Raw genomic sequence first — 27,042 nt, 5'->3', positions numbered from 1 at the left:
CACAGTGTGCTACGTACCTTCATAACATGGGGGTTCGTACAGGCGGCCGAGCACTGAGATTCACTGATGAGGTTGAGCTCGGAGTTGGTGCTGCAGAGACACTCGTGCCTCGCCCCCAAGCCCCCGTACAGGTTGGACGCATGAGCAAAACACACACTGTTACACTGCTCCCGCGTGAAGTTCCCGGGTGTGGAGGAAGAGAAGATAACAACCTCACTCCCTCCTACACTGCTTCTGTCTTCATGACAGGCTGCATAGTTCAGACCTGTCAGGGGGGCAAAGAATTAAAGGGGTTACTTCACTTATTAAAGCTTATAGATATTTATAATGTTAACCAGCTTTGGACCATCTCTGCCCAATTACGGTTGGAAAGGGGCGGAATCTTCCGGAAACTTTCCATGGGAAGTTAAGCTCGGGAATTTTGAAAAAAAAAAAATCTACGCAAATTAAACGCTTAGCAATAGAAACATCGTTCAAAATTCTATTTGAACGTTGAATTTCAACCCTCCACTGTGCATTCCTCCATCACATACACAGATAATTCCCAGCATCCTTCACTCTACAGCAGGGCTATTGAGGCCTGCTGTAGTGTGCAGGACTAGTCAGGTAAGTTTCCATGATATTACTGGGGAAAATATATTAGCATGCTGATTGAGGATTGTTCATCGATTCATCTAGCATATTTCCATTTATTTATCCATCAATTGTAAAATATTTTTACAGACGATTCCAATTGTTTGGCTAACTATTTATATCTCTGGCATTGCATCAGTGTTTTTTTACAAACTTTTTTCTCATCTTATTCTACAGAACAAGGCCACGTGCACTCTCTCATGTGTGGAAACATTTCACCCCATCTAATGTAGAAGGAAAGGCTGTGTACATTTGCAAATACTGTTTAAAGACCTATGTTAAGAATGACACAACGATGCAGAAGCATATAGTCAAGTGCCCAAAGTTTCCTTAGGGCTCAAATCAGCCTATGACAAAACAAAACGTTTATATTTATGTCTGTATATGACAAGGTAAATACAGTTAGTATAAATTACCCACAACATTTCCAGTTTATTCCCTTTAATTCCCTTTAATTCCCGTTAATTCCCATGGAAAGTTTCTAACTTTGAATATTCACGGAATTTTGCAACCCTATGTCCAATCCAGCAACTAATGTCTATATTTCTTTATTGGATTATGTGTGTGGCATTAGGTCAATCTGTTTATCAATCAAGCATGCAGCGGATTGATGTCGGTGTGTATTGTTTCCTACCACAGGTGAGCAGGCTGACGTTGAGCAGGGGCTGGTGGCGGAGGTCAGGAGGGTCGTAGCAGAGCATGGCGTCCGGGCGTCGGACTCGCACCCCTCTGTCCTGGAGCCAGATGACCAACCGGAAGAGCTTACAGTCACAGTCAAAGGGGTTGCTGCTCAGGTCGCTAGAGGAGAGAAGACCAGAAATACATTCATTTGAACTCTTAATCTTGTTTGTGCTAATGTGATAAACTATTAAAGCTGACATTCCCGGCTTTCTTCACCATACTGGTGGTGGTGCTAAAAATACAGTTTGATCAGTGAGTCAAAGCAAAGATGGCAGCATTACTGTGACTAGCAATTTTTAGCAGTATACTATGAAATTATTAAAGCTTTCTCTGATACGTTATTATGCACTGTAAAAACTACACAAAGTAGTACGAGATTCAATACATTTTGTAAAATGAAATATGATGTTCAAACTAAATAACGTGAAACATTTCAGCTTTTGCAATGAAATAATACGGAAATACGAAATAAAAACTGTAAAATGCTAAAAATATCGGCAACATTTTCTGAGATTTAAAAAAAACAGTAATTTTTAATAATTACAGGATATTTGTAGGTTTTCTGTTAATTAAACCATTTTGTCAATATTGCAAGATACAATAAATATAGTTAAATATAGCTGAAAGGTACGTTTGGCAGAACTATCAACATTAACATTACGAGCTACACCAGTGCTTTTCCTGCTATGACATAACAAAAAGTAACATCTAAGAAAAAGAAGGAAAGAGCAAGTGGGAAAAAAACAGACAGGGAACAGTAATATAATCTAAGATGTGTCCGCCTGTCTTTTTACAATTAACACATTTTGCCCCACTCAGATATAAACTCTGCACAAGCACATTTCTCATCCAGAGCCCTGGTGAGGAATAATTACTACTCCCTCCCTCCCACTCCAGTCTGAAACAAAGCTTCATTCATCATGTGTGTAGGTGAGCTAACTGGAACCGCGATGCTTTGTTTTTAAAGCATGTGTGATCATGCTGAACTTCTATTTATGTGCATGTGTGATATATATATATACAACCAGGGTCCAATTATATTTGAATCCTTATTTCATATTTTCATACTTAAAGAGACAACAGAGAAAGAGGTGTTCAATGAGTTGTGATTACTTACATTTGAGTTAAATTGCATAGGTTGCTGCATGTTCTCTCCTCTATGGTGGTGATTTGGTTGTTGCTCAAATCGCTGATGGAATAAAACAGACACATCATCACAGTCCAACAAGAGCCCGTCTTTCTCCTTCACTTACAGGTTAATCAGGTTTGTCACAATTACTATCAAACCATCACTTTGGCAAGATTTATGCGAGTTACCGTTGGCAAAACAAATCTGAAGCCAATAATTGAGTCATTGGATGTTTCTCTTGCATTATTATCCAATTGTGAATAGATGCACTTATCCAGAATGATTTTTAAGATTTGTTTTTATCAATGAGAAAAAACATTCTCACATTCTCTTTACATAGAAATAGCTCATATTACACAAATATATAAAACAGCACACAACTCGAATGACAAAGAAAACATAAACACAATTTAAACCCCCAAACAACTTCAGTGCTGAGTAGCAGACATTATTTCAGACTTGTGGTGTTTCTACCCTTCTACTCTCCATGGTTTGGTTCCATGCTTCCATCGCTTGTTCTCTCATCCCTCCCTCTCTCCTCTATCCAGTAAGGCTACATAATGGGGCCGTTGTGTGGTGGTTTTGGAAGGAACTGATGGAAACCGCTAGAGTCCTCTCTCATCACACACGCACACACACGCACACACGCACACACGCACACACACACTTAAACACCAATCCAATGGGTGGAAGAAATAAGGTAATGGGTGAAGTAGGGGGAGGGATGGACAGATGGAGGGAGGGATAGAAGGAGGTACTGGGAGCCTGGAGCAGTAAGCTGTAATTGAACTTAATTGTGCAGTGATTGGTGTGTATGTATGTGTGTGTGTGTGCGTGCAATATAAAGTGTGTGTGGGTGTGTTTTCTGGTTCAGCTAGCTTACTCCTGGGATTTCTGCCTACTTAAATCCAGACTAAACCAAACTTTTCTTTCTCTCCTTTTTCATCTTCCTCATTCTCCCTCGCTTCTCTCTTTTACTTTACTAAGACCCTTTAGTTTTCCAGGTCCTCATCTTCTCCAGACTCTGTACTTACACGACTGAGAGTGTTCCACAACAGAATACACCTCTAGGGAGAATATTGATCCTGTTCCCTTGAAGATACCTAAAACATAGATGATATATAGAAATAGTTAGATGGATTGACAGAGATGCATTTTTTTTCCTCGCTAACACTCAAAGATACTCTGCTTGTGTTTAGATTTCCTGCGCTCCAACTTCTGCTTTTTTACTTCTGCTGTTGGTCCCTTTTATGCGACAAGTCTGTCAAAATTCCCCAACCAATAGAATGCCAGGTGAAGTGACGACAAGGGAAATTGTCCCGCCCTACAAGCAGGGTATATTTGAGTGCGAGCGCAGGGTTTTGAGTCAGCGCAATACAAAATCCGCTGTGAAATCAATACGTCGTGTTCTCAAACTGAACGACCATGCTCTTGAGATAATCCTTTTTTTAAAGTATACAGATAGACACATAAGTTGGGTATAGGTGAAAATTGAACAACATACTAACTGTACTCACAGCTCTCGGAGGCCGGTGAGACGATCCAACAGGCTGGTATCAAGGGAGGAGATGTGGTTCTTGGAAAGATCTCTGAGGAAACAAACCCGGATATCCACTTTTAAGATGCACAATGACGTAATTGACCATATGATGTGATGGGCTAAGTGCTGTGAAATGAAATGTTGTGACAGCGAAGAAGAGAGAAAGTGAAACTTTCAGCTCATAAGAAAGGAGTCGGGGATAAATAAAACCAGACCCTCTAAATATGTGAGTGGACGTGCCAAAGACCACAAAGCTGAGGACATAACAATAGAGAATCTTTGTGATGACACATCATACAACTGCTGTCGGCAAGAAATTGTCATTTAACTGAATTTTCTTAACAACAAAACGTTTGAAAAATATTTTTATTTGAAATAAATGTGACCTTTGACTTTTTCAATTTATTAAGTCATTGTTTTCAACAGCATGAAATTCAGTGAACTCTCCTAACAAATAACATATCAAGTACAATGGGTCCTTTTTATTTGTGGAGGAACAGAATATGTATTCAAACAAATAAAATGACAGCAAGGTGTGTGTGTCTGTTTGTGCTAGTGAGTAATTCTCAAGGTATATGTAATTCTTTTATCCATTGATGAAAATAAACTATTAAATTGGGCACTCGTATGATTTAGTTTAATAAATGTGCTGTTACAAGGGAGGTAAAGAGCAGCTTAAATTGAAGCAACAGAGGTCTACATCTTGACTTTTGTTTCCTGACATGCGTCAAGACACAAAAGACGATCAAAAATTTTCCATAGTGGAACCAATAACATACGTACGCCACAGTTTACAAGTGTCCCTGCTTTTTGAAACCCTGCACTCTCCCTGTTTGTAATTCGGGCTTTCTGCTTAACAGTTTAAAGTCTGCAAGCCAAAGCAAAGAAGTAAAAAGTGACGTGATGTGAAATGTCTTCTGGGAGGCCCCCGAAGGCATTCGAAAAAAATTGTGAAGAGCAAATCATAAAGCTTTAGACCTTCTATAACAATGAGGTCATGTGAGTTTCTTCATTATCTATTGAGAAGTTTAATTCAGAAGTTTATGAGTTAATGAGATAACATAATATCAATCAATAAGAAATAAGCCCAGGACTGAGAATGAAAGGTGGAAGAGGACAGCTAATGAGAACACTCTGCTGTAAAGGTAATTTCCTCCCATTCACAAGTTTATATATGGAACTGATTCCATGAAACAAAGCACCTTTATTCAGTTCAGCTCAGGTCTTTCACTCAGTGGGAATTATTTATAATGATTCACATGCACATACAGGCACACTCCCTCCGTTCTGTGACTAGGAGGGAGGAAAATAGACGAATGGAACAGTGGCTACCAGCCTACAGGGTTTACTTAGGTGCTTGACATGAAATTTTATAATGTTCATATTCAAATTCACGATGCAAAATTGGAGGAAATAAGATGCAAATGAGACCCAGTAATATTTTAAGTTCAGGTCACTTATTTCATGATTGCATGGAAATGTGTGCATGTTCGTGGGTGACCCACTTTCTTCTGAAGTAATGGCTTTTGATTTTCTTGCTTTCTTTTAAAAATACTTCCAGAAATAATTCTCTATGATTATAATACGCTACTTTAAAGCCTTATTCTCAAATAATATCAATACACATCAAAACTTGACTTATTTTTTAGGCCAATACCACAAAAAACAATGAGATTCTTCAAATTAGATTTTACATTTTGCCAAAACACAAACATATATTTTTGATATGGTTCCTTTAAATTTGCTAATGTAGAAATTGAATGTATAGAATTTCACATTTTACAGCTGAAAGGTAAAGATTTAATCTACAGACTACTTCTGTATGTATTTAGAACTCATATCTCACTAACTGTTCATCTTTTCAAACTATTGGCATGTGTATTCTTAATGGCCCAGGGAAGAGCACTGTTGTATTTGTGGCTTTTTGGACAAGTTCTATGTCCAATATTTATACAAATGATTTAAAAAAGGGGACCAGCATTCTGTAGTAGTCAATGGGGGCAGGGCAGTGTGTCTTTTGTCTGTGGACCCAGTTGAACATGTCCTTTTTATTGGATATGTTTATTATACTATATGGGACTGAGACACAGGCACACAACAGAGGCACTGATCTCTGTCAAGGTAACAAATTCATAGTTGAGCAATTTATCTTCAAAGTAAAAGCACAATGTTTAGTTGCTGCAATGCTTTATAACAAGTTGATTTAAAGACTTGGGTAGTTGCTTAACAGACCACTGAAATAACCGACATGCAATGTGTGAAGAAATAACAACAGCTCAGTAAATCATTCAAACTTACATCTAAAACTAGAGGTGTGGAAATTTCTCAATACTTAGTTGCATCGCGATGCAGACGTGGACGACTTTGCATCGATGCAGAGGCAGAACATAATCGATTCATGTTTTCACTATTGTTTTAGCGATGTCCTGCCGTGCTGCGCCAGGATCAGGACAGACCCACATTAAAGGTCTGGTCTTCCTGTGTCAGAGTCTCTGTCTGAGTCTGCTTCCTCCTCATTCCCCGTCTGGCCTGCACTCACTTTACACTAGGGGTGCAACGATTAGTCGACGTCGTCGACAAAAATCGATGACCAAAATAGTCGCCGACAAATTTACCCGTCGATGATTCGTTGGTGACGTCATAGCGCGTGTTTCTCGTGCCGCGCAGCGGAACTAAACGTTGTTTTACCGGAGGTGCTGATGGAAGTAGCTGAGGAGTGAGCCATCTCGCTCCCTTCCTATCTCTGAAAGTCGCGCATGTGCAATAGCGACGAAACATGGACCAATGTCGGCGTCCGCTGCCGCGCGCAGTCGTGCACCAGTAAGTAAAAAGTTCGGGAGAACTTTACTCTTAACATGGCCCGAGAAAAACTACCTTCAGTATCTGTACAGCGGACCTGCTCTCGAGGGCAGCAGGACACGCGCATGTGAGGAGGAGGCGAGTCCGCATCGTAACGGAGACGATGCGGACTCGCCTCTGTCAGATGTTATATATAAACGTATATACCTGCGCGCAGGATTCTAGAATCCATTACAAAAATATGGTTTAAACTTTTTTTTAACGAGTTTAAAAGCGAAATATTATCCTATTCCCTGACAAACGTCTTGTTTTAATCAAAATGATTTAGTCTGAAGAAGACTGTAGTTTCGTTTGTTTATGTTTTTATTAATGTTATTTTCCCTGTCCTTTTTTGTTAACACGAAAAATGGATACTTGATTTTTAATTTATTTTTAGTACCAGCACTTGGCCTGTTCTTGGTTCACAGTAAAAAGGGAAACTTAAATTTAAATAATTTTTTTTTATTAGCACTTTGCCTGTCCTTGGTTTTAAATGGACAAAAACTTGATTTTTCTTTGCTTTTGTGTCAACAGTACCCTTATATGCAGCAAAGTTTATTAAAAGACATTTTTTATAATGAAGTATCTATCTTTATTGTCTTTATTTTCAGTCATCACATGCCTTGAACAACCTCAAGCTAAATTTAAAAGCTGCTTGCTAAATAATAGCTATTGAGAATTTGTGTCATTCATAATCCGATTAGTCGATTAATCGTTTCAATAATCGGTGACTAATCGACTATCAGAATAGTCGTTAGATGAGCCCTACTTTACACGTTAATAATAAACACCATCACTGATGGTATTAGGACACGTACAGGACTGACGTTTGAGTCGCTCTAGAGTTTATAAGACACGTGTTTAAATACACCGTGTACACGCATTCCCCTGCTAAACAACACAAGACGTAACGTGACTCGCACAGACTGGGCATCAGTGTTAAAGTGACCGGAACGATCCGGAGTCATGATCCGACATCATCGATTAATAACGAAATACATGTGGTTATCACTTTGTGTGTGTGAGACGAGCAGACACACTCTCATACGCACACACACACACATTCACACATGCACACACACACCGACACACACACTCCTGCAGGTTATGAGTGGGTTACACATCGCTGTGTTTTAATTCTTTGTTGCAGAAGAAGCAACGCCCCGTTTATCCACGGACATAGATATGAATTCAGTACGTTTTTATAAAGATCAGTTCTAAGTGTGATGATTAGAAAACATCAGAGGAGCAGAATCACTTGCTGACCAGTTTGTCCTTTAAAGCGGTGCAGCATATAAGCCTAAACTCAACAAGTCAGTGTGGAACGCATTGACCACTGTCATAGACTTACTGTCAGATTTTTTTTAATTGAAAATCTTACTTTGTAAATTGTAATAACAGTAACAGTCTTTAATACTTTTTAAAGCACTTTAGTAAATAAAAATAGAGTTAATGTTTGTATGACTGATTTTATTAATTGATGAAAAAGCAGCAATGTGCAGTAATATAGAAAATTGTAGATGTGATACATTGAAATACATCGAGATGCATTGTTGTGCATTGAATTGTTGACTGCTGAATCATTATTGAATTGTGAGGCTAGTGAAGGTGCACAAATCTAATATAAACCTCACACAGGAATCTTAATAAAGCAAATTTGAATTTTAAACCAGGTGGGATGAACACAAAGTTTTCTAAATTTACTCTGCACCAGGGACATCAGCGAACAACATCCAGCACATAAATAATAAAAGTGAATGTATATTGTAGAACTATTTGAGGAGGACTCACTAGTGACAAAGAATAATTCTGAAGTAGGTCCAGAGCTTCACCACAGGAGAAACAAACCACCCATTCCACACAGGCATTAACAGAAACTGCACAAGTCTCTATAGGCAGAAAAGGTTATGTTAAAATGTTCTCTGAATCGACCTAAAACAAATGTTTTTATTTGGTAAAACAATTCCTTGTTACTGTAGTATCAGACAACATATGTTTCAATAATTATATATCTTTGTTAAGTTAATATCAGACTGAATATAAGTTTATAGGTAAATAAGCTCAAATTATCATATTTATGTGTACGTCCAATCATACTATCCACTACTTACATTCAACAGAGTGCAAACCCATATACATATATATCAAATTATTTCCAAACTGGTGTAGTTATTGGGGGAAAAAACAGAAGAGAGGCGAGTCAAGAAGTGAGAAAACTGAATTGGTTGAAGTGTTTAGGTGAATTGCCAAGAAAAACCAGGAGAGCAGGGCAGAGCCGAGCCGAGTTAAGTGGCTTCAGTCTCGTCAGTTCACGGCAGAGCCTCAGCTGCACGAGAGAACGGTGAGACAAAAGGAGAAGGAAAGAAATAAACAGGGAGCAAGATGACAAGAAGCCAGAGGTTGTGAGAGCACTGTGTGTATGTGTGTATGAATGTGTGTGTGAGTTGTTTGCTTGTGTGGGACACCAAGGTAGTGCTGGTCTGCAAAACAGAAATGATCTAATGTAGAAGAAGCTGTACTTCCTTTCTGATCCATATCTCTACTTTCAGTGTGCTGAATTAATAATCAACAATTTACTGCAGGAAGATGTGTATCTCTCGCTTTCTTTCTTTGTGTGCATGTGTGTGTGTGTGCTTCTGAGTGTGTGTGTGTGTGTGTGTGTGTGTGTGTGTGTGTGTGTGGGTGTGTGTGTGTGTGTGTGTGTGAACAGAGCAGGACGCCCATTCCCAAAAGGAAACATCTGTACATTCCAGACAAGCTGTGTAAGAAAGATGGAGACCGAGAGAGAGAGAGAGAGAGAGAGCGAGAGAGAGAGAGAGAGAGAGAGAGGGAGCGAGTCCTCCTCTGCTAAACCCATCAGTGGATGAAAGAGGACGGCAGAAAGATGCTCCACCCATGATCTGATCGTTCACACATTAGGCTGACACCTCTTCTTATAGCTCGACCATATACGAAAACTCATTCTGATCAAATTGGCACCACTCCTTAGACATATGGAGATTAAAGAGAGAGAGAGACAGAAAATGTGTGTGTGTTTGTGTGTGTTTAACATGACAATATAATGTGACCTTCAACATGTCTATTAACAACAGGCTCCCGTTCTCTCAGCTACCTCTGGCCACACATGGTTTTACTTACTAACACACACACACACCCTGCAAATCGCATTTTAGATATGGGCATGCATGCACATGCACACGCACACGCACACACACACACACACACACACACACACACACACACAGCACACAGCACACATATGGTTCTGTTTTACTGACGGTGTGGCCAGTGATCTAACCACTCCTTATAAGGCCTGTCTGGTGCCACTTATTCTGAGCCGGAGGATGAGAACACACACACACACACACACACACACACATACACACACACACACGTTCTCTCTCTTTGCCTAGACTTACATTTATTTCCTTACTTATCCTAACCATGCCTACAATAACCCTTACCCTGTCTTTAATCACTGACCCAAAAATCAGCTCACTCCCAACTGGCGATCCCCATTTAACTGGGTTTTGGTATGGAACACACAAACGCCCACACACACGCGCACACATGCACAAACTACATGGGTAGAGGAAATGAGAGAAAATATGAATAGAGGAAAGGATCAATCTGAAAAAACTGGGGGACTAAAGAAAAAACTCAAAGCAACGGAAGGAGCTTGGTATGTGATTGAATACGTCTCCAATCTGTACAAAACTGGTAACTGCAGGTGTAATTGCTGCCTTTCAGAGTGTCTGTGATCAGTTTCAATCCTAATACTTTGAAATGATGGGAGGGAAATTATTTCTGAAGCCTCTATAGGAACTAATCCGGCAGCATTATCCCGTAAACACTGTGCAGATTCTACAAAATGCGGTAAAATACTCAATGCTCCAAAGCTTGACATGTTTATTTAGCAATAGATTTCCAATAGATGGAAGATGTTCTTTGGGACATACTGAGCGTTAGGGTGAACTGCAGAGTCCTAGATAATGCTGCAAAACTTAATCTAATACATTTCTTGGCACATATTTTCTATACAAACTTGACACCATTGACTTGAGACCAACTGATTTCAAGCTGCTGTTCTCTGTCACAGTAATCACTAAACATCCTACATCCCCATGTGTGTTTAGTTCTCAACCCATACTGTTTGTGTGGACTGTGTTTTTAAAAAGCATCAGTGTGACATTATATTCTTTGCTTAGATATTCTAAACCTTCTCTGTAAATTGCAGTGAAGGGACGACGTGACAACACATTTCACGAACTGTTCTGGGGTATTTTAATTGTTGAAATTGACTCCACTTGTGATGAGACAGACTCTTATACTGTAATAAAACAACAAGAAAGCTTCAAACACATAGGATAACTTCAATCTAACGGAGGTCTTATTGTAGGACAGTTCGATATCATGGTGGCTCAGTGGTCTTTGTCCCTGTAAGTAAAGGCCAGCGCTCCAGTATCCCACTAAACACAGACTGCTCTGTGGCCGCTTTCATCCCCTCAGCATCACTGCCTGATTCCCTCCCTCCCCCACACACTTCTATCCATTTCTTTCTTCTTTTTCTCTCTGTTGCTCTGATGCCTTGTTTACATTTGATGGCCGGACAGACCAAGAAGAGTCTGACGGGAAGATGGAGCAGGACAAATGTGAAGGAGGAGTTCAAGATGATGGAGGTAGAGAAGGAGAATTAAGGCAGGTGTAGAGAAGAAGCAGGAGAGAAACAGAGAACAATTGCCCTACTGTGGGCTGCCAGCCAGTACCCCATGCCCCAGACAGGGTGAGGGGCCGGGTGAAATCTTAGGGTAGATGGGTCTTTACCCGACTGCAAGAAGAGAGGGAGCATGAAATTAGGGGAATGGGGCAGGGAGCTGGGGGAAATGAAGTGATGATTGAGGAGATTTGGAATGAAAAAAAACGTTCTGCATCACAGTCTGGCTAGGTCACTCCTCTCCTCTCCTCTCCTCTTCTCTCCTCTCCTCTCCTCTCCTCTCCTCTCCTCTCCTCTCCTCTCCTCTCCTCTCCTCAACATTCTGTCCATTTTTCCAGCTGCTGCTGCCTGGGTTGTCTGGTGTCCAGCTGGCAAGTGAAGGGCAGCTGTGTGCCGCGGTTAAACACACTGACTCAAAGAGCAATGCACTCACATATACACACTTTTAAATGCCGTCAATAATACAGGGAAAAATAACACAACCCTATATTCACTGTTCGCTCCTATTCTGGTAAACAAATCTGAGTCCCACATATCTTCAAGACCAAAAACTGTTTGCTTAGACCAAAAATGGGTCTCAGACCCGCAGTACCCTCTGGGGTGTGTGACTACAAAAACGAAAAATTGTTATTATTTCAATGAAGCATAATTTCAGTGGGAACTCCTTATTATTTAACTAATATAATGTAACTCAAAATCAAATACCACAGTCGAGAGGAACTTTTCAATTCCATTTGCTTATGTATTCACACACAAAAAGACTGAATAGTTGTACCATGAATAAAAAAAACTTGGCTGCAAATGGAAACAACTGTTCGAGTACATAATGGCGCAGTGGAACCTGCTTCTACTTCTGCTTTTCTCGTTTAATTTCTGACCGTGTAGACGCATCTTTCACACATTGTTGCAATCTACTGAAAGGTCACTTAGAACGAAAGCATCTGCCAAAGAAACCTAATGTAATAAGCAGCAGCGAGCTGTCATCAGCTGCAGTTTCTCAATCAATATCAAAACATAAGTCATCACATTGAAACAGAAGTTCTTCTCGGCAAAGGATAAAATAAAAAAGAAGAATAAACACAGACAGTGACATATTCTGTTACAAGGCAAACACCAAAACACTGACAAAAACAGCTGTTGCAGTATTTCCATCAACTACTGTTACGCTTCTATTTTCAAGAAGCAGGAACAACTTTAACTGATTAAGACAGCATTGATGCTATTTTAACCAATGCATTTGTTCACACTCTGTGGTGACACACAGTGCAGTCACACTCAGTAGGAACAGGCATTGTGCCATTAGACAAACAGCTTTGCCCCAATTGCATATTCCACAAAACTGGTCGGCGAAACAACAAAATTAGTCAGCTCTTCCAGCAGTGTAATCTCTTTTCATCGGTAAAATAAAGCCATTTCTGTACTTTGAACACTAACACTAGGTCAGAGTGAGTGAAACATGGTGTAACAATTCCAAGAGTTTGTACTCAGGCAAAACATTAAGCTAATACTAATACTGATACACACAATATCAATATCGACAGAATGGATTCAATCCAAGGTGGTTTGCCCGGATGCTAATCTTGTAGTTTAAGTCATTCTAAATAAGCTTCTTTTGTTGGGTTACATGCCACACCAGATCCAAACAAACAACTCGCTCCCTAAATATTTGCTTGATGTATTGCATGAGTCTTGTATTAATTAATTGTATGTCGCTACCAGCAGCATTTCCTGCCATACTGCGGACAGTTTGTTAACGTGTTCGTCGCTGTCGGAAAAATATTTCATCATATTGACGGACTGGAAGTACCTAGCAACAACCCCAATTCAATTTTCAACACCTGTGTGCATTACCAAGGATACATTTCCTACATTATAGTTACAATAGCGCAGTGCAGACAGCGATGCAAAATGAAAAATGAAAAAAAAGTGCATCGAAATGTGCTGTTAAAGTCTTTCCCATGCAGCAATATTAGGAAAGGTCCTGACACTTCTCACAACCAACCTGACACAACAGGTTACAAAACACTGGCCTGCTTCTGGTAGTGTGGTTGTAAAAAGAAAAAAGTGTGTGTGGTTACTCTTGTGATGCCTCTTCCATTGCAACAACATGATTTGCTATGCTTCATTCACCGTCATTGTGCTCACTCACTGGTGGATCAGCGTGTTCACGTGTGGCAGCAGGTTAAGGACATGTCTGTTTCCTGTGTACATTAGTGGAAGTCAGACTTGTACACGTGAGTTGTTTAACAATGATGATAAACTCATAAAACAACAACATGTAAGCACTGCTGTGCAAAACGGACACAAACAGCACATCTGCATATTTCTAGTCTGGAACCTACGTAGGGCATTATGCATGTGGCCCCAGGCAATCGAACAATGTGTGCAGGCAGTTGTAGAGAAAAAAGCAGCTTTGTCAAATGTATGTTGTTTGTAAAAGCGGGATGCTCCACATAAATTGATGTGTCACCCAGGAGTTAAATAAACCTGCAACACCACCTCGTCTGCAGCTGACCCTAACCCTGGTGAAGACGAGGACGTGCTCCGCTCTGAGGTGGCAGCATGCAGCACTGACTCCATTTTACTGTGCTCTCTGCTCCTTCTGCTTGTTGGATCCATCTAATGTGTGGCTTTCAGGTGCAGTGGTATGAAATTAATTTGATCTTTTTCAACTTCCCATCTTCACAGAGACCGAGCTCCTCTGTGGACGTGGTAACGGGAGGAAGGACTCAACATGAGGCTTAAGGTACATTTCCTATTTAATTATTGGCAGGATACAAATTTAGACGACGACTCTTTTGTATTTCCTCAGAATATTGTCGGAGTTAGACTAACAACACAGTTTTCTATTTTAACTCTAAAGGAAGTTAACAGTTAAGTCTTTAAGTATATATGACTCACCCAGTTAACAGGCTACACAGACACAGCAGGTCTAAACCGTAGATGTATGTATCCAACCACAGGGGACATGTATATGTACAGTGTATACAGGAATAAATTGATGGCTTAAGCTCAACCCTTCTGCAGTGTTGTACATAACATCATCAATAAGGTTCAGAATATACATTAGCTGACTTGAGCGTCACTACATGAATGGTTAAAAGCTGCCAAAATAAATTACCTAAATTGAAAATATGTTGAAGGTAAGTGTGTATTTATGTTTTTGAAGCATCAATTTCCGTTTCTCTTTTTTTCTGTTTTTCAGCAACAGCATCCTACACACATTTCAACCCCAATTATGTCTCTCAGAGACCCTGAAAGACGCTTGTACACTTTTCAAGTGTTTTCCATCTCAGAACCCATCACGTCTGGCACAGGGTTGGTAAGAGGCATTGCAGCCAACTATATGATTTTGTGAACATGACACAGCAGTGTACTTTGGAGGTTGTTAGTGACAAAACAGTTGCAGTGCTGCAAACTACACAGTAAAAGTGTAAGAAAGATAAACACAAAGGATAACTTCAATCTAAAGTGCATGTTGCATCACAAACTCAAATGCATGCGCACACACACACACACAAAGAGTTCCTTTTTCAGGCTGTCATGTAACCACCAGCACTGCCTCAGCAAGTTAATAATGAACCACAGCATAACTAGTACTTAAAAATCACTACTAACACAGACACAAACGGATAGAGACAGAGAGAGAGAGTGAGAGAGTAAGAGAGTGAGAGAGAGAGAGAGAGAGAGAGAGAGAAAGAGAGAGAAAGAGAGGAGGAGACGATGGGAGCTGTCTTGTCTTCTTCTTCTCTCCCTGTTCCTTCCCATATTTATGACTTTCTGGAATGTCTGTGCTTTTCTCAGTGATGTCACTAGTTAGCATCGCCATGGTAACACAACAAATCCCTCCTTGCATCTGGTCCGTACATTCAATCTTTCCTATCCCACTTCATTAAAGTCAGTGTGTGTGTGTGTGTGTGTAAGTAGTTGTATGGATGATAACCACCTCTGCAGTAGGAGGAGAAGCAGACGGATAGAGAATGAACGAGAAAGTGAGAGAATTACAGATTCTGAGTCTCGGCTGTCCGACAGCTGTGGAGCCTCATGACCCAAGTCAAAGCCAAAACTGCTCTCCGCTACAGCACGAAAGCACATCTCCGTGCCTGCGGTGTGTCTGTGTGTGCATCCCGCTCCCATGGTAACACCACAAAAGTATCCTTAACGGAACAGATAGGACCAGGATGTGTGAGACCAAGACTGTGTTTACAGTTCAGGTAAACCGTGCACTGCCCTTAGGGAGCCGCAGTCATCCACTGTGTTACAGAAAGTTCACTAACCTAAATGAATACTCTACTTTCTTACTTGACATAAATAATAATAAATCTCTTCCCTCCATCTAACTGGAACAGGAATTATAGTCTATATATAGACTTATGGCCACACTCAAAGCGTTGTGCCACTTTGAAAAACAGTTTGTTATAGAAGTGCAATGAATCCCGGGATAGTTTGGCCTGAGAAGGATCCACCAATTGGAGCCTTCTAGTTTGTTTTTTTCCCCTTGTTTGACTTCTTGTTTGTTCCCATCACCTGCAAAACACGGTAGGTTTCTCATTGTCTTATAAAATATCATCTCAACTTGCACAGTAATGGAATACATGAAAGGGTGACTGAGCAGTCATCGGTATAAATGTGTAATAACCTACTGACAAAGGTGTCCATGTGTTTAAAAGGAAAATAAGAGCAATTTGGTGGTTGGAAATAGTGAGTGGTCACATTAATTGGAGAGGAAACACAGACATCTGTGCACTGTGCATCTGTGTTACACCAACCACTTGTCTTCCACTGTGAACGGATGAGAAGTTCCGTTTACAACACATTCAGACACATGTTGACTGAGGGTCTTATTCACTTTCTCTGTCTACTTTCACGGATGATTTGTGTCGCAGCAATCATCACACTAAACAAAGGCTACAGAGAGTTTCAAAAACCTGAGTCTAGTCCGCAGGCATTTCCCAGAAGTGACTTCAGAGTTGCATAAACTGTCTAAATGAAGTGTTAAGAGATTTTTATTATGTGTGTGGGATAGAACAGATGGACCAATGTGTAATGGGAATGCTTTTCCCCAATGGCACACTGCAATATGTTCAAATGCTCCACGACTACCACATCATTAAGATTTTCAGGTGTCTGAGGCCAGACAGAATCAAGGACTGAGAAAAACTGGTACTTGGCAGATGTGACATTGGTTTTACTTAAATTGATGTCCTTTCTTGTTAGGTGACATGCTCTTGCTCCTTTTATAATGCAGCACCTGCCATATTAGAAATCAAGAAAGGGAGAAGCAGTTGAAAAATTCAATTCTTCAGATAAACAAGTTGCTATGATTTGGAGGTGGCCAACAGATTAAGCAAAAACAATTTTTTTTTTTTTCTTCCAACAGTTTTAGGGTATCGAGCAGAAAAAAAACACAAATCAGGTAAAACTGGCACTGCTTTATTTTTTCTTGCGAAAGCTTTCAAAATAAAGCTGCACGGGACGACAAACACTCAGGGCTCAAATAAGCAGGAATATAAATTATGATAAATACTCAACAGTGTCCCCTGAGATTATACTTAGACAATGAATGATAAGATCTAACAACAAAATAAACTTAGTGCTTAGAAATTGCCTCTGTTTCTCTCACACAAATTATAAAATACAGTCATAGCAAAGACCAAGGTCACGTCCCGCTGCAGATGTTTTTGGAGAAAGTGAACATCAAGCGATTACCACAGCAATTCCATGTGAGACACTCATCATGCACCTGCCTCTGCTGAACTACTCAATAAATGTCAGAAATCAAATAATTATTATCACTGTTCTATTGATGATGATGCAGAAATAGGGAGAATCTGAGCCGTGAAGCTACATTACATAGAAAAGTATCTAATGAGTAAAGTTATTGTTTAATTTATTATCCATCACTGGTATCAACATCAACCATAATGACACCGAGGGGAGATGTATTAGGATCTGAATGACGGTGCCTAATTCAAAATGAATCTGCAATAATTGTTATAACTAATGACTTCGTATTTAGGTCATTTGTTACTTCCAGCAATTTGCCATTATATATTATCTCTTTGTCTTTTCACAAATGATCAAGGGATTAATCAATAATGAAAAAAAAACTGTGCCCCATCTTCCAGCTAAGGTCGGCCTGTTATTAATTTACACCATCCTTCCTAGTTGATGTTTAAAAGCCATTTGTTTTCTGTGAGCAGTTTTTTTTTAGTAACTAATCCAGTAGAGGCCCAGGGTTTGTTCTGTCCTGCAAACAACAGTGCCAATAACAAACTGCTGAGAAACATCTGCAGAAATATGCAACAGTTATTCTCTGATCATACTTTTGTCCTGCACTCTCATCTCTCTTATTGAGACAGACATCCCAAAGACAGGTCCACTTGGGAATATGATCTTTTTCTCATCCGTTCTTTAAAAGAAAAAGGGATTAAAGTTAATGTATCATACGCTGATAGCAGCTCCTGCTCTCACAGTCGGTCCCCTCCACACATGGCTTCTGCTGGTACAGTAGGACCGAGAAGGTTTAAGTGGACTGATGCAATTAGTGCTCCAACTGAGTCGGACATGATTAGAGACAGATCCTGCAGCAAGATCTGGTTCTAATTAACATCGCACCCAACAGAGCTTTCTCCCTCTCTTTTCAAATACTATGAAAAACTGGGAAGTGACAACGTGCTGAGATAAGACAGTGGGTAAAAAAGCTTAAACAATAACAACTGCATGCTGTTTTTATTTGAGGAGAATCTCAGTTTCACTTTGCTTCCGAAAACCCGATAGGCCATATGTTTATCTGCTCAGAGTCTCTGAAGTGGGCTTGTTCCAAAGTTATTTGCATTGATTATAGGCCTGGAATTTAGGGTAAATGTTTTAAGTTAAATCAAAGAGGGTCGTTAGAGGGGAAACAAATAACTGACAACATATGGTTTCCTTTGGCGCAGGACAGAATGTTCTCGCTGCAGCCGCACCAGAGGCGGAAGACTGATCTGCACTTCAAGCACTAACGTTCATTTCTCTGGTGAACAACTCCATCTGAAACTACCAGACTGGGACACATTCTCTTACACACACACACACACGCAGACGCACACACACACACACACACACACAAGCAGTATGGCCTCTGATGAAGGCCGGGGCCACACTTAACCTTAAACTTCAAGTAAAGGGAAAGTGTTTTTTTTTATTATTATCTTTCTTCTTTACAAATTTGAGTGATTTTCTTTAAAGAGCCTTGGAGCTCGTTTTTCAAGGCATCATTAATCCAATCCCCGCATCTGTCGGAGTGCAGATGCATAACTAGGGCCGCAACTATTGTTTTGTTTAAATCAATTTATTTTATTGATAAATCATTATGTCTAATGTCATAACATTGTAAGAAATAATGTTTGCATGGGTTTGTAGCAGCAAAAGTCTCAAACACAATTTCTGCGTCATCGGTGACTCGAACTATTAATTGATCAGGAAAACAGATGGACAGTGTGAAGAAAACAGCAGGGGCGGATCCAGGGATAGGGCCGAGGGGCTGCTGGCCCCAGATGAAACCTGGGTGGCTTCTGAATGGCCCATGCCCATCCTATCAGTAGTCCTTTTTCATTTTTTTAATATTAATAAATATGACAATATGTAAAGATTTTTTATCTACAAAACAAACTGTGCTAGAACCGGGAAGGATTTTCAATATATATTTAATGATGCGTGGCTTTGAATCAAAGCTATAGAGCCAACAGTAAACAATGAATATATACCTTACTGAATCTGGAATTGTGCATGGATGTTGGACATATAATTGGGCTCTGAATGTAAATTGTGGCCCCTTTGGGGCCCCTGATTTATAAAACACCTTAGATCCACCACTGGAAGACAGGGATGTGGTGTAAATTAACATAAACCAGTGTTTATGCGTTTGTAGAAAGTGTAAACAAATTAAGGGAAAATAATTTCCTAAAGGAAAAAATGTAGAAAAAAGTTATCAATTACATGCTTCCCCAGATTTCACAGAAATCCTACTGTATTTTTTGTTTTCAGGAGAGTGTGTTGAGTTTGACCCAGCCATTAAAAGCTGGTGAAAGTGACTCCACGCACTGATCCCCAGTTACATGGCTCAGCTATCGAACCCGCGGTACTTACAGCACGCTGGTGGCCAGCGGGATGTCTGCCGCCGCTGGGGCCCTGTCCAGCCCGATGCCGGAGCAGTTGACGACGCAGGACGCGCGCTGCTCCGCCAGCGAGCAGCTGCAGTTGGCCGGGCAGGGGCCGCAGCCCCGGCCGGCCTCCCCCTGCGGCCCGGAGCCCTCCTGCGGCCCGGAGCCCCCCTGCGGCCCGGAGCCCCACGCCTCCAGGCAGCACAGCAACAAGAGCAGGCTGGAGAACAACAAGCTGAACCTCGGTGCGCAGACGCCATGTTTTCGCTTGGATAAAGTCAGTCCATTTCCACAAGGCATAGCTCACTCACATCGCATCGCCTCTGATGGTGTAAGTCCTCTCAGTCCGGTGAGAAAAACAAAGTTCACACAACGCGCGTCCGCTATTCCACGGCGTGTCCCATGCGAGGAGACAGAAGCAGAGGAAGGGGTTCAACTTGTAGACGCCGATGTGTCCCCTGCGTTTTCCCTTTAGTCTGGTCGGATCCCCTTTCCTCTGAAAATCTAACGGAGCGTCTCAACCACTCTTTCAGGGGAGAAAAAAGTTTGGGAGAACTTCCTCTCTCCTCCTCCTCCTTCCACGTCATGCAGTTCCATGCACCACCGCTGAGACCTGGCACTGCTCTGTCTCCTCGAACCTACTCCAGTGCATCACAGGAGGGATACACAATCAAATGGCCTCAAGCTTCTCTTGCATTGTAATCAAATAACCTGAATTTATAGGCAAATTTTCAGAACATAAATCATTGAATTGTTGTATTAAACACAACTGTTAAATAACAACAAACAGATGCCTCTGCGAAGGCCCAACAGTCCCCTGATGACACCACATTTAAATTAGCTTAAAACCACATTTTTATTTGGATCTCATAAATATCAGCTCTTTTAATTATTCTCTGAGAGATCAAGGAAAACCTCTCACGATGTTAAAGAAAGAGCAAAACCATTCGAGATCCACCGCCTGATCTGGATCTGCAGTGAAGTTGAATGGGTTCTGACCCAAACTGATCCTTCCATCAAGTTTCGGGGAATCAGTTCCAGTAGTTTTTTCGTAATCTTGCTAATTTACACACAAACAAACCCATGCTGATGGAAACACAACCTCCTTGGTCGAGGAGAATAAGCTGAACCAAAGTAGAGCGGTTTGGAGGCCTCTGCAGGAATTATTTTAGGATGTTTTATGTTGCGAGATATAAATTCCCATCTGGTCTCTGGCATTGGGATTAGATGAACCTTAATATGACTTCTAGTGACCTAGCCTGGTATCTGCTCCCTCCCATATGGTAACACAGAGATTATACTATTGTACTTCAGGTTTTGTCGGTTTGAATGTTCACTTGCACGTTGGACCAAGAGTTTTCCCTGTTGAAAGAACCATCAAGCTGAATTTTAATAGCAGGGGCTTTCCCCCAGAACTAGGAACCCCCCCAAAAAGTCCTTGGTTGGGGGGTCATACTTTAAGTACCAGAACCTTTGGAGTTTGGCTTGCAGCACTAAACATACCTGATAGGTTGACGAATCCAGCATTTCATTTCAGTCATAATTTAAAAAAGAATCTGTTGCTGCGGTCATAGTCTTTTAAATATATTCCAGTTTGGATAAGGACACCAAATTCAGTTAATTCAGAGAAGAAGCTTTGTCTTTGCTGACAAAAGCTGTACCACGTATCTTAAACCGCCTCTACGCAAACACAAATAAAAATGTAGGGCTTTGTTGAAAAAGAAAGAGAATACTTTGAAGCAGTCGCCTTGGAGTCCTTCATCTTGAGGCAGTGATGTAACTGCTGTGTGGCCTCCTTCACCCACAGACACGTGAAGTTTTCATCTCACAGAAGTTTGGCGATGACACTGCTCCCCAATGATCTGATTCTGAAGTGACAGTTATCCAACCTTGTATTTTGGGGCATTTTAGAAACCCCATTCCCCAGCCGTCCATCCCTCTCTGCGGTGTGTCCTGAAAGTAGTGGCACAGGCACGTGTTCGAGGTGTTTCCCTGGTATTTGACTTGGCCAGAGCCCACCCAGCCTCCCTGCTGGAATCTGGAGCGCTGCACAAAAGAAATTCCCCACAGCGACTCTCAAACTCTCTCATCCTCGTTGGTAGCTGTTCATTGCAGAGTTCATGTTGGGGAAGCAACATGCACAAGTGGATGGAATCAGGCCAAATGATCCTAAAGGTTACTTTCCAGGACAACACAAGAAATAACAGCCCTCAATATACTGCTTCCCACACAGTTACAGCCTTTACATATTTTATTTTCCAACTCTTTATTGAATCTTCATATTCAGATTGAGTGACTATTCAAACCCCAGACTGGAGTTTTTTTGGCTGCACCATTCAATCAAAATATCATTTCTGCAGAACTGAAATAAGCATATTTAGTAGCTTTGGAAACATTGACATTTAGAATAAAAAATTGTATTCTATGAGTTTGAACATAGACTTTAAATTGTGAAATATCACAAGATAATGGATGAGCCGATAAAGGATGATTAGAAGATAGAGATGTTACTATGGCGATAGATCGACATCACAGAGAAAATGGGACCAAACAGGCTAGTGGCTTAAAGACTCCTTGCTCGTCTATAGCCTACATTTACATTTGAGTTTGACGTCATTTTGCCTCAGTCCACCAGACTAATGCTTTAGATTCTTCCTCAGAAAAGGTTTATATTGAGCTTGTGATAGCTCTAATCAATGAGGTGTAGCTGTGCAGTCTTGCTGAAAGACATGTAGGCAGTTAACACAAGGAGCTTTCCATGTATTCTTGTGTTTTTGCAATGATCAGTGACAAGCAGGCAGATAAATAATAGTTAGTCTCAAAGGGCTTCACTGGTAACTTTATTTAGCCAGTGAGCCTTGATTAAATGTAATGGTGTTCTGGATGTCATGCAGTCATGCTTGTGGCTCCATGTAGCTTTGTTTGTGGTGATTGTGTTTGTGGCAACAGATCCTGATGGTGGATTGCGAATCAGAGATGGTGATGGTGGATGGTGATTGCAGAGGCAGCTGATTGTGGATCATGATGGTGGATCGTTATTGTGGGCGTGGAGATGGATTGTGATCATGGTGGCAGCTGATCATGGACCATGATTACAACAAGACTGCTTGATATACTATATACCCACTCACATATTCTACCATTACTGACAATAAGTCCTCCATTTCAATTGTCATTGCTAATCCCTTCATTAATATCAGACATTTTTTATGTGTTAATACTTTAAACATTGACACACCTTTCTGTTGTGTTAAAAACTGTTTTTTATTAATGTTGTGAAAAGTGTGTTTTATTTGCTGATGTGCTCAGTTAGAAGCAGCATCTATTGCACTTGTATTCATCGTGGGAGACGGATCCCTCACATGTGGCTCTCTCTGAGATTTCTACGTTTCTCCCTGTTAACAGGGTTTTTTGGCAGTTTTTCCTTACTCTTGTTGAGGGTTAAAAACAGAGGATGTCTCACCTTGTTAAGCCCCATAAGACAAATTGTGATTTGTTTATATGGACTATACAAATATAATTTGATTGACACTTGATAAACAGCACTATAAACAAGGTAACGATGAGGCTGATCGGTATGAAGCTGACACTTCACTTCTATGCTATAATTAATCCTACAAAGGGGCATCGATCCATTTAATGTTTATAAAGGCTGAAAGCCACAAATGTCATAATAAATATCTAATCATCTAATCACAAAAATGTCATGCGTTTTGTTTTTAGACATCGATTTCATTTCCATCTCTAGAGTCATGCTGCTAACAGAGCTAAAAACAATATATGTACACATATGTGTGGAGAAGCGTATATGAAGTTTACTGCCTATAAGCCTATAATATGTGATTTTTTGAAATATTCTATTCCATATTTATTGATACCTGAAAAAAACGTCTTCATCGTGTCAGTGTACGGATGTTTTTACCACCTAACATATCCTACTTGTGAGAACTGATCAAAACTAATATATCGGTTGATGTACACATTTCGATTGAACATTACAGAATACTGCAGCTGGCCTACTGAACCACTTATGTATGAAATGCAGTATTTTATAAGGTATGTGTCTGGCCAGGAGCGGCCCAGTCTGGGCTGGGGGAAAATAAAAATGAGCTTGGCTTCTGTTTGGTTATAGGGAGGGTCCTCCAGCCCGGCCAGGAAAACAACACTTACTTAGGCCTCTGTCTGTGTTATTGTAGGGCTACAGGAAGAGAGGGGGAGCGGAGGGGAGAGGGATGAGGACAGAATGCCGAAGGAGAGAGTGAGGAGGGTCTTGAGAGGGTGAGGGAGATGGAAGCACATGGCAAAGAGGAAGAGAAGAGAGCTATTGTCACAGGCTGAAGGACAGGGCACTGAGAATGTGGGGGGGAAAGATGGCTATAGTGACAGAGACCTGCAGAGGGTAAGAGAGAGAAGGCACGAAACTATCATAACAATAATATTGTGCTGAAAAAGAGATGTTACTTAACCTCTGTCTCCTCTTATTGTTGGATAGCACTCAGCAATGATTACAGATCTGCTTTATTTACCAACTATCGCTGATTGGAGCCTAATTGCCTTGTCTTGCTTTTAACAGGATGTAAAACATGTTTACTCTTAACTGCTACACATTTCCTGGCTAATTAACAACTCTATATTAGTAACACTTCTTCCACAAAGAATTCATGATGAATCATTTGCACTGGATATGTAATAAAACTTTCTACAATTCTTTATTTAAGTTATTTAACAATTGTTACTATTTAAAAAGCAGTTTAATAATTTAGCAACAAAGCAGAATCATTTTTAAAAATTATGCTAGTCTTTGGATTAACTCTAAGATTAAAAAGCCCAAACGTCGATGCATCAATAACACTACTCTCAAAACATGTTGAATATAAGATAATGATATAACATTCTCAGTACAATATAACACTGATACTCTAACTTTAATTTACCTGTGTACCTCCTATTCAAATAGAACCTTTTATTTGCAGTATTTTTGCAAATCGTTGTCGCTACTTTTACTTGAGTAACATATATGAGTACTTAGTCCATGACAAAATCTATTTGATTTCCACTTAAGGGTGAAGAAAAGCTCCAATCTGATACTCAAATCCTTTTTTTACTTCTTAATGTCTGTAAAATAATTTAAATGATAAAACCAGAGAGGTGAAAATCCCTCTTGGATCATTTGATTGGAATGCTGAAAGCCCACATATTTCCATTTCATGTTAATGGCTTTCAAGAGGACTAGTTTATATTTAGGGATCCACTGCCTTAAACTGCATGTTGAGTAAATCCCCTTATAAACACTCAGTAGCCAGACATAAAAAAAAGACATTTTAAAAATCTTTGGTATGGAGTAGTATGTTGCTGGAATGAAATGCAAGATTCATTCTGACAATGAAAGTGAATTTTTGTTCAAGACGACACCTTAAATAAAATAAAATTACCTTTGTCTTATGCAAGTGGAATAGAGTGATCAATACAAATAATAGTATAATTAAGACAATGTAAACATATTATTCATAAATGGTTACATTGCCTCCTCCACCCCTCCACCTTTTAGCACTGGGTAAATGGTATTCATCTTGAACAAATGTTTTTGCATGTGTTCCCTGTTTTATCTTAGCATGCTGCCTGGCTAATCCAGGGAACATCCAAAGAATGGAGCCATCCGTGCCAAGCACAGCTGTATTCCCATTTGTGCAATTAATGGTTAAATGGTTAAATGGTTAAATGACAAAGTGTTCTTGACTGAACTTTAGCACATGTTCAGGTATTCTGAGATCTCACTCGTGTGAAACTGAGAAATCCCAGTCGTAAGGTAATACAGAGATACACATAGATATTCCAGTTGTCACCACGGAAGAGTAAGCCTCAACACCTATATAATTGAATGAACGTTCATTCATCCATCGTCTACAGCACTCATCCTTCGAGGGTCGCAGGTGCAGCTGGAGTCAGTCCTAGCTGACATTGGTGCGATGCGGTACACACCCTGGACAGGTCACCATCTTATTACGGGACTAATATACAGAGATAAACAGTCATTCACATTTACAGACATTTTAAAGTCTCCAATTAATATCCCCCCTAGCACCCTGTCTTTGGAAAGTAGGATAAGGCTGGAGGACTAGGAGAAAAACAACATAGACACAAAGGAAAACATACAAGTTATAAACTTCAGATTCAAAGGGATTAAAACTGGAAACCTTCTTGCTGTGATGCTTTTGGTTTGTGAGGTCACAATCAGTCATGATCAGTCTACATGGGCTCTGCAAGTATTTTTGGTATTTCTGCAGCATTGTACTTAATAAGAAGAGACAATTATATTTTCTTCTAAACCACAGTTAAACCTGTTACTTAAGCTGGGCTGGATCAAAAGAATTCACTCTGACGAAAGCATCTAATAAATCTTTTTCAACAGAGGCTTAAAAAAATCGTATTATATCGGTATATCAGTATTGACTGCAAATGTAAAACAATGAAGGGCATTTTTTCTGTAACGTTGACAGAGAGAATATTGCTCACTGCTACACAATAATGAGCATGAAGAGAAGAAGAGAGAGCAGAATCTTTGATGCATCTGGATATGCCAAGGCCAAACAATTTTACCTTCAATTGTCAGTGACCTCGAGCCACTCTGGTCCAGCCACTAGAAATATGGAGACTCAGAAAAGCACTCAGAGGGCCCATACCTTCCCCAAGGCTGGACAGTCATCTCAATGAGTTATTTTAATGTAATGATAGTGAATGATTTAGGAAAAGGCTGCTGGATCCAAAAATCGTATCAGTGTGATCCAGGCTGGGTTTGGTATCGGGACGACAGAGGTGAATTACAGCACCAGCCTTTTCTCAGTTTGGGGTTTTAAGAAAGAGAGGGGTAGAGAGAGGCAGAGAGAGAGAGAGAGTTTATTTCTAAAGGATGTGACAGAGTGGTTTCTCTTCTACGTGAACACTGGAGAACAAATAGACCTCTTACCCTCTCAACCTGCTCCTCCTGTGTTTTAATGAGGAAGCACTTATTTGTTCTGTCAGGAATCTGCATCTCATTTCGCCTGCGATGTGTGTGTGCGTGTGTGTGTGTGTGTGTGTGTGTGTGTGTGTGTGTGTGTGTGTGTGTGTGTGTGTGTGTGTGTGTGTGCCCATGTCCATGTGTGTTTTACCTGTCCACTTAAATAGCTTTCAGATCTCTTTCATTATTGCTAAAGCTTCACACGCAGCAACACCTTCTATTTGCAGCTCATCTAGGTGCCGGGCTGTAGATCAGGTGATGGAGCAGGCTGGACATTAATTGTAGGGTTAGTGGTTCAATCCACAGTTCTTCAGTGCTCTTATGCAAAATAAATATATATATGCAATATATTGTGTTGCATGTAGC

The 27,042-nt window shown here is 40.4% G+C and overlaps 1 protein-coding gene across 1 annotated transcript in view; it reads right to left on the bottom strand.

Moving 5' to 3' along the window:
• The window catches only part of pkd1a (polycystic kidney disease 1a), a 68,601-nt gene extending 48,409 nt beyond the window's left edge, over window positions 1-20,192 (bottom strand). The window contains exons 1-6 of the mRNA XM_061087608.1: window positions 19,666-20,192; window positions 3,961-4,032; window positions 3,478-3,546; window positions 2,432-2,503; window positions 1,268-1,431; window positions 18-265 (exon numbers count right to left, since the gene is read on the bottom strand). Of these exons, the coding sequence (XP_060943591.1) occupies window positions 18-265; window positions 1,268-1,431; window positions 2,432-2,503; window positions 3,478-3,546; window positions 3,961-4,032; window positions 19,666-19,979 (939 nt within the window). The 5' untranslated portion in view covers window positions 19,980-20,192. The remainder of the gene's footprint in view (window positions 1-17; window positions 266-1,267; window positions 1,432-2,431; window positions 2,504-3,477; window positions 3,547-3,960; window positions 4,033-19,665) is intronic.
• Between the last annotated feature and the right edge of the window lie 6,850 nt (window positions 20,193-27,042).

The sequence above is a fragment of the Limanda limanda genome, chromosome 2 (assembly GCF_963576545.1).
Source record: "Limanda limanda chromosome 2, fLimLim1.1, whole genome shotgun sequence".
NCBI lineage: Eukaryota > Metazoa > Chordata > Actinopteri > Pleuronectiformes > Pleuronectidae > Limanda > Limanda limanda.
This window is presented reverse-complemented; position numbering and strand designations above follow the sequence as displayed.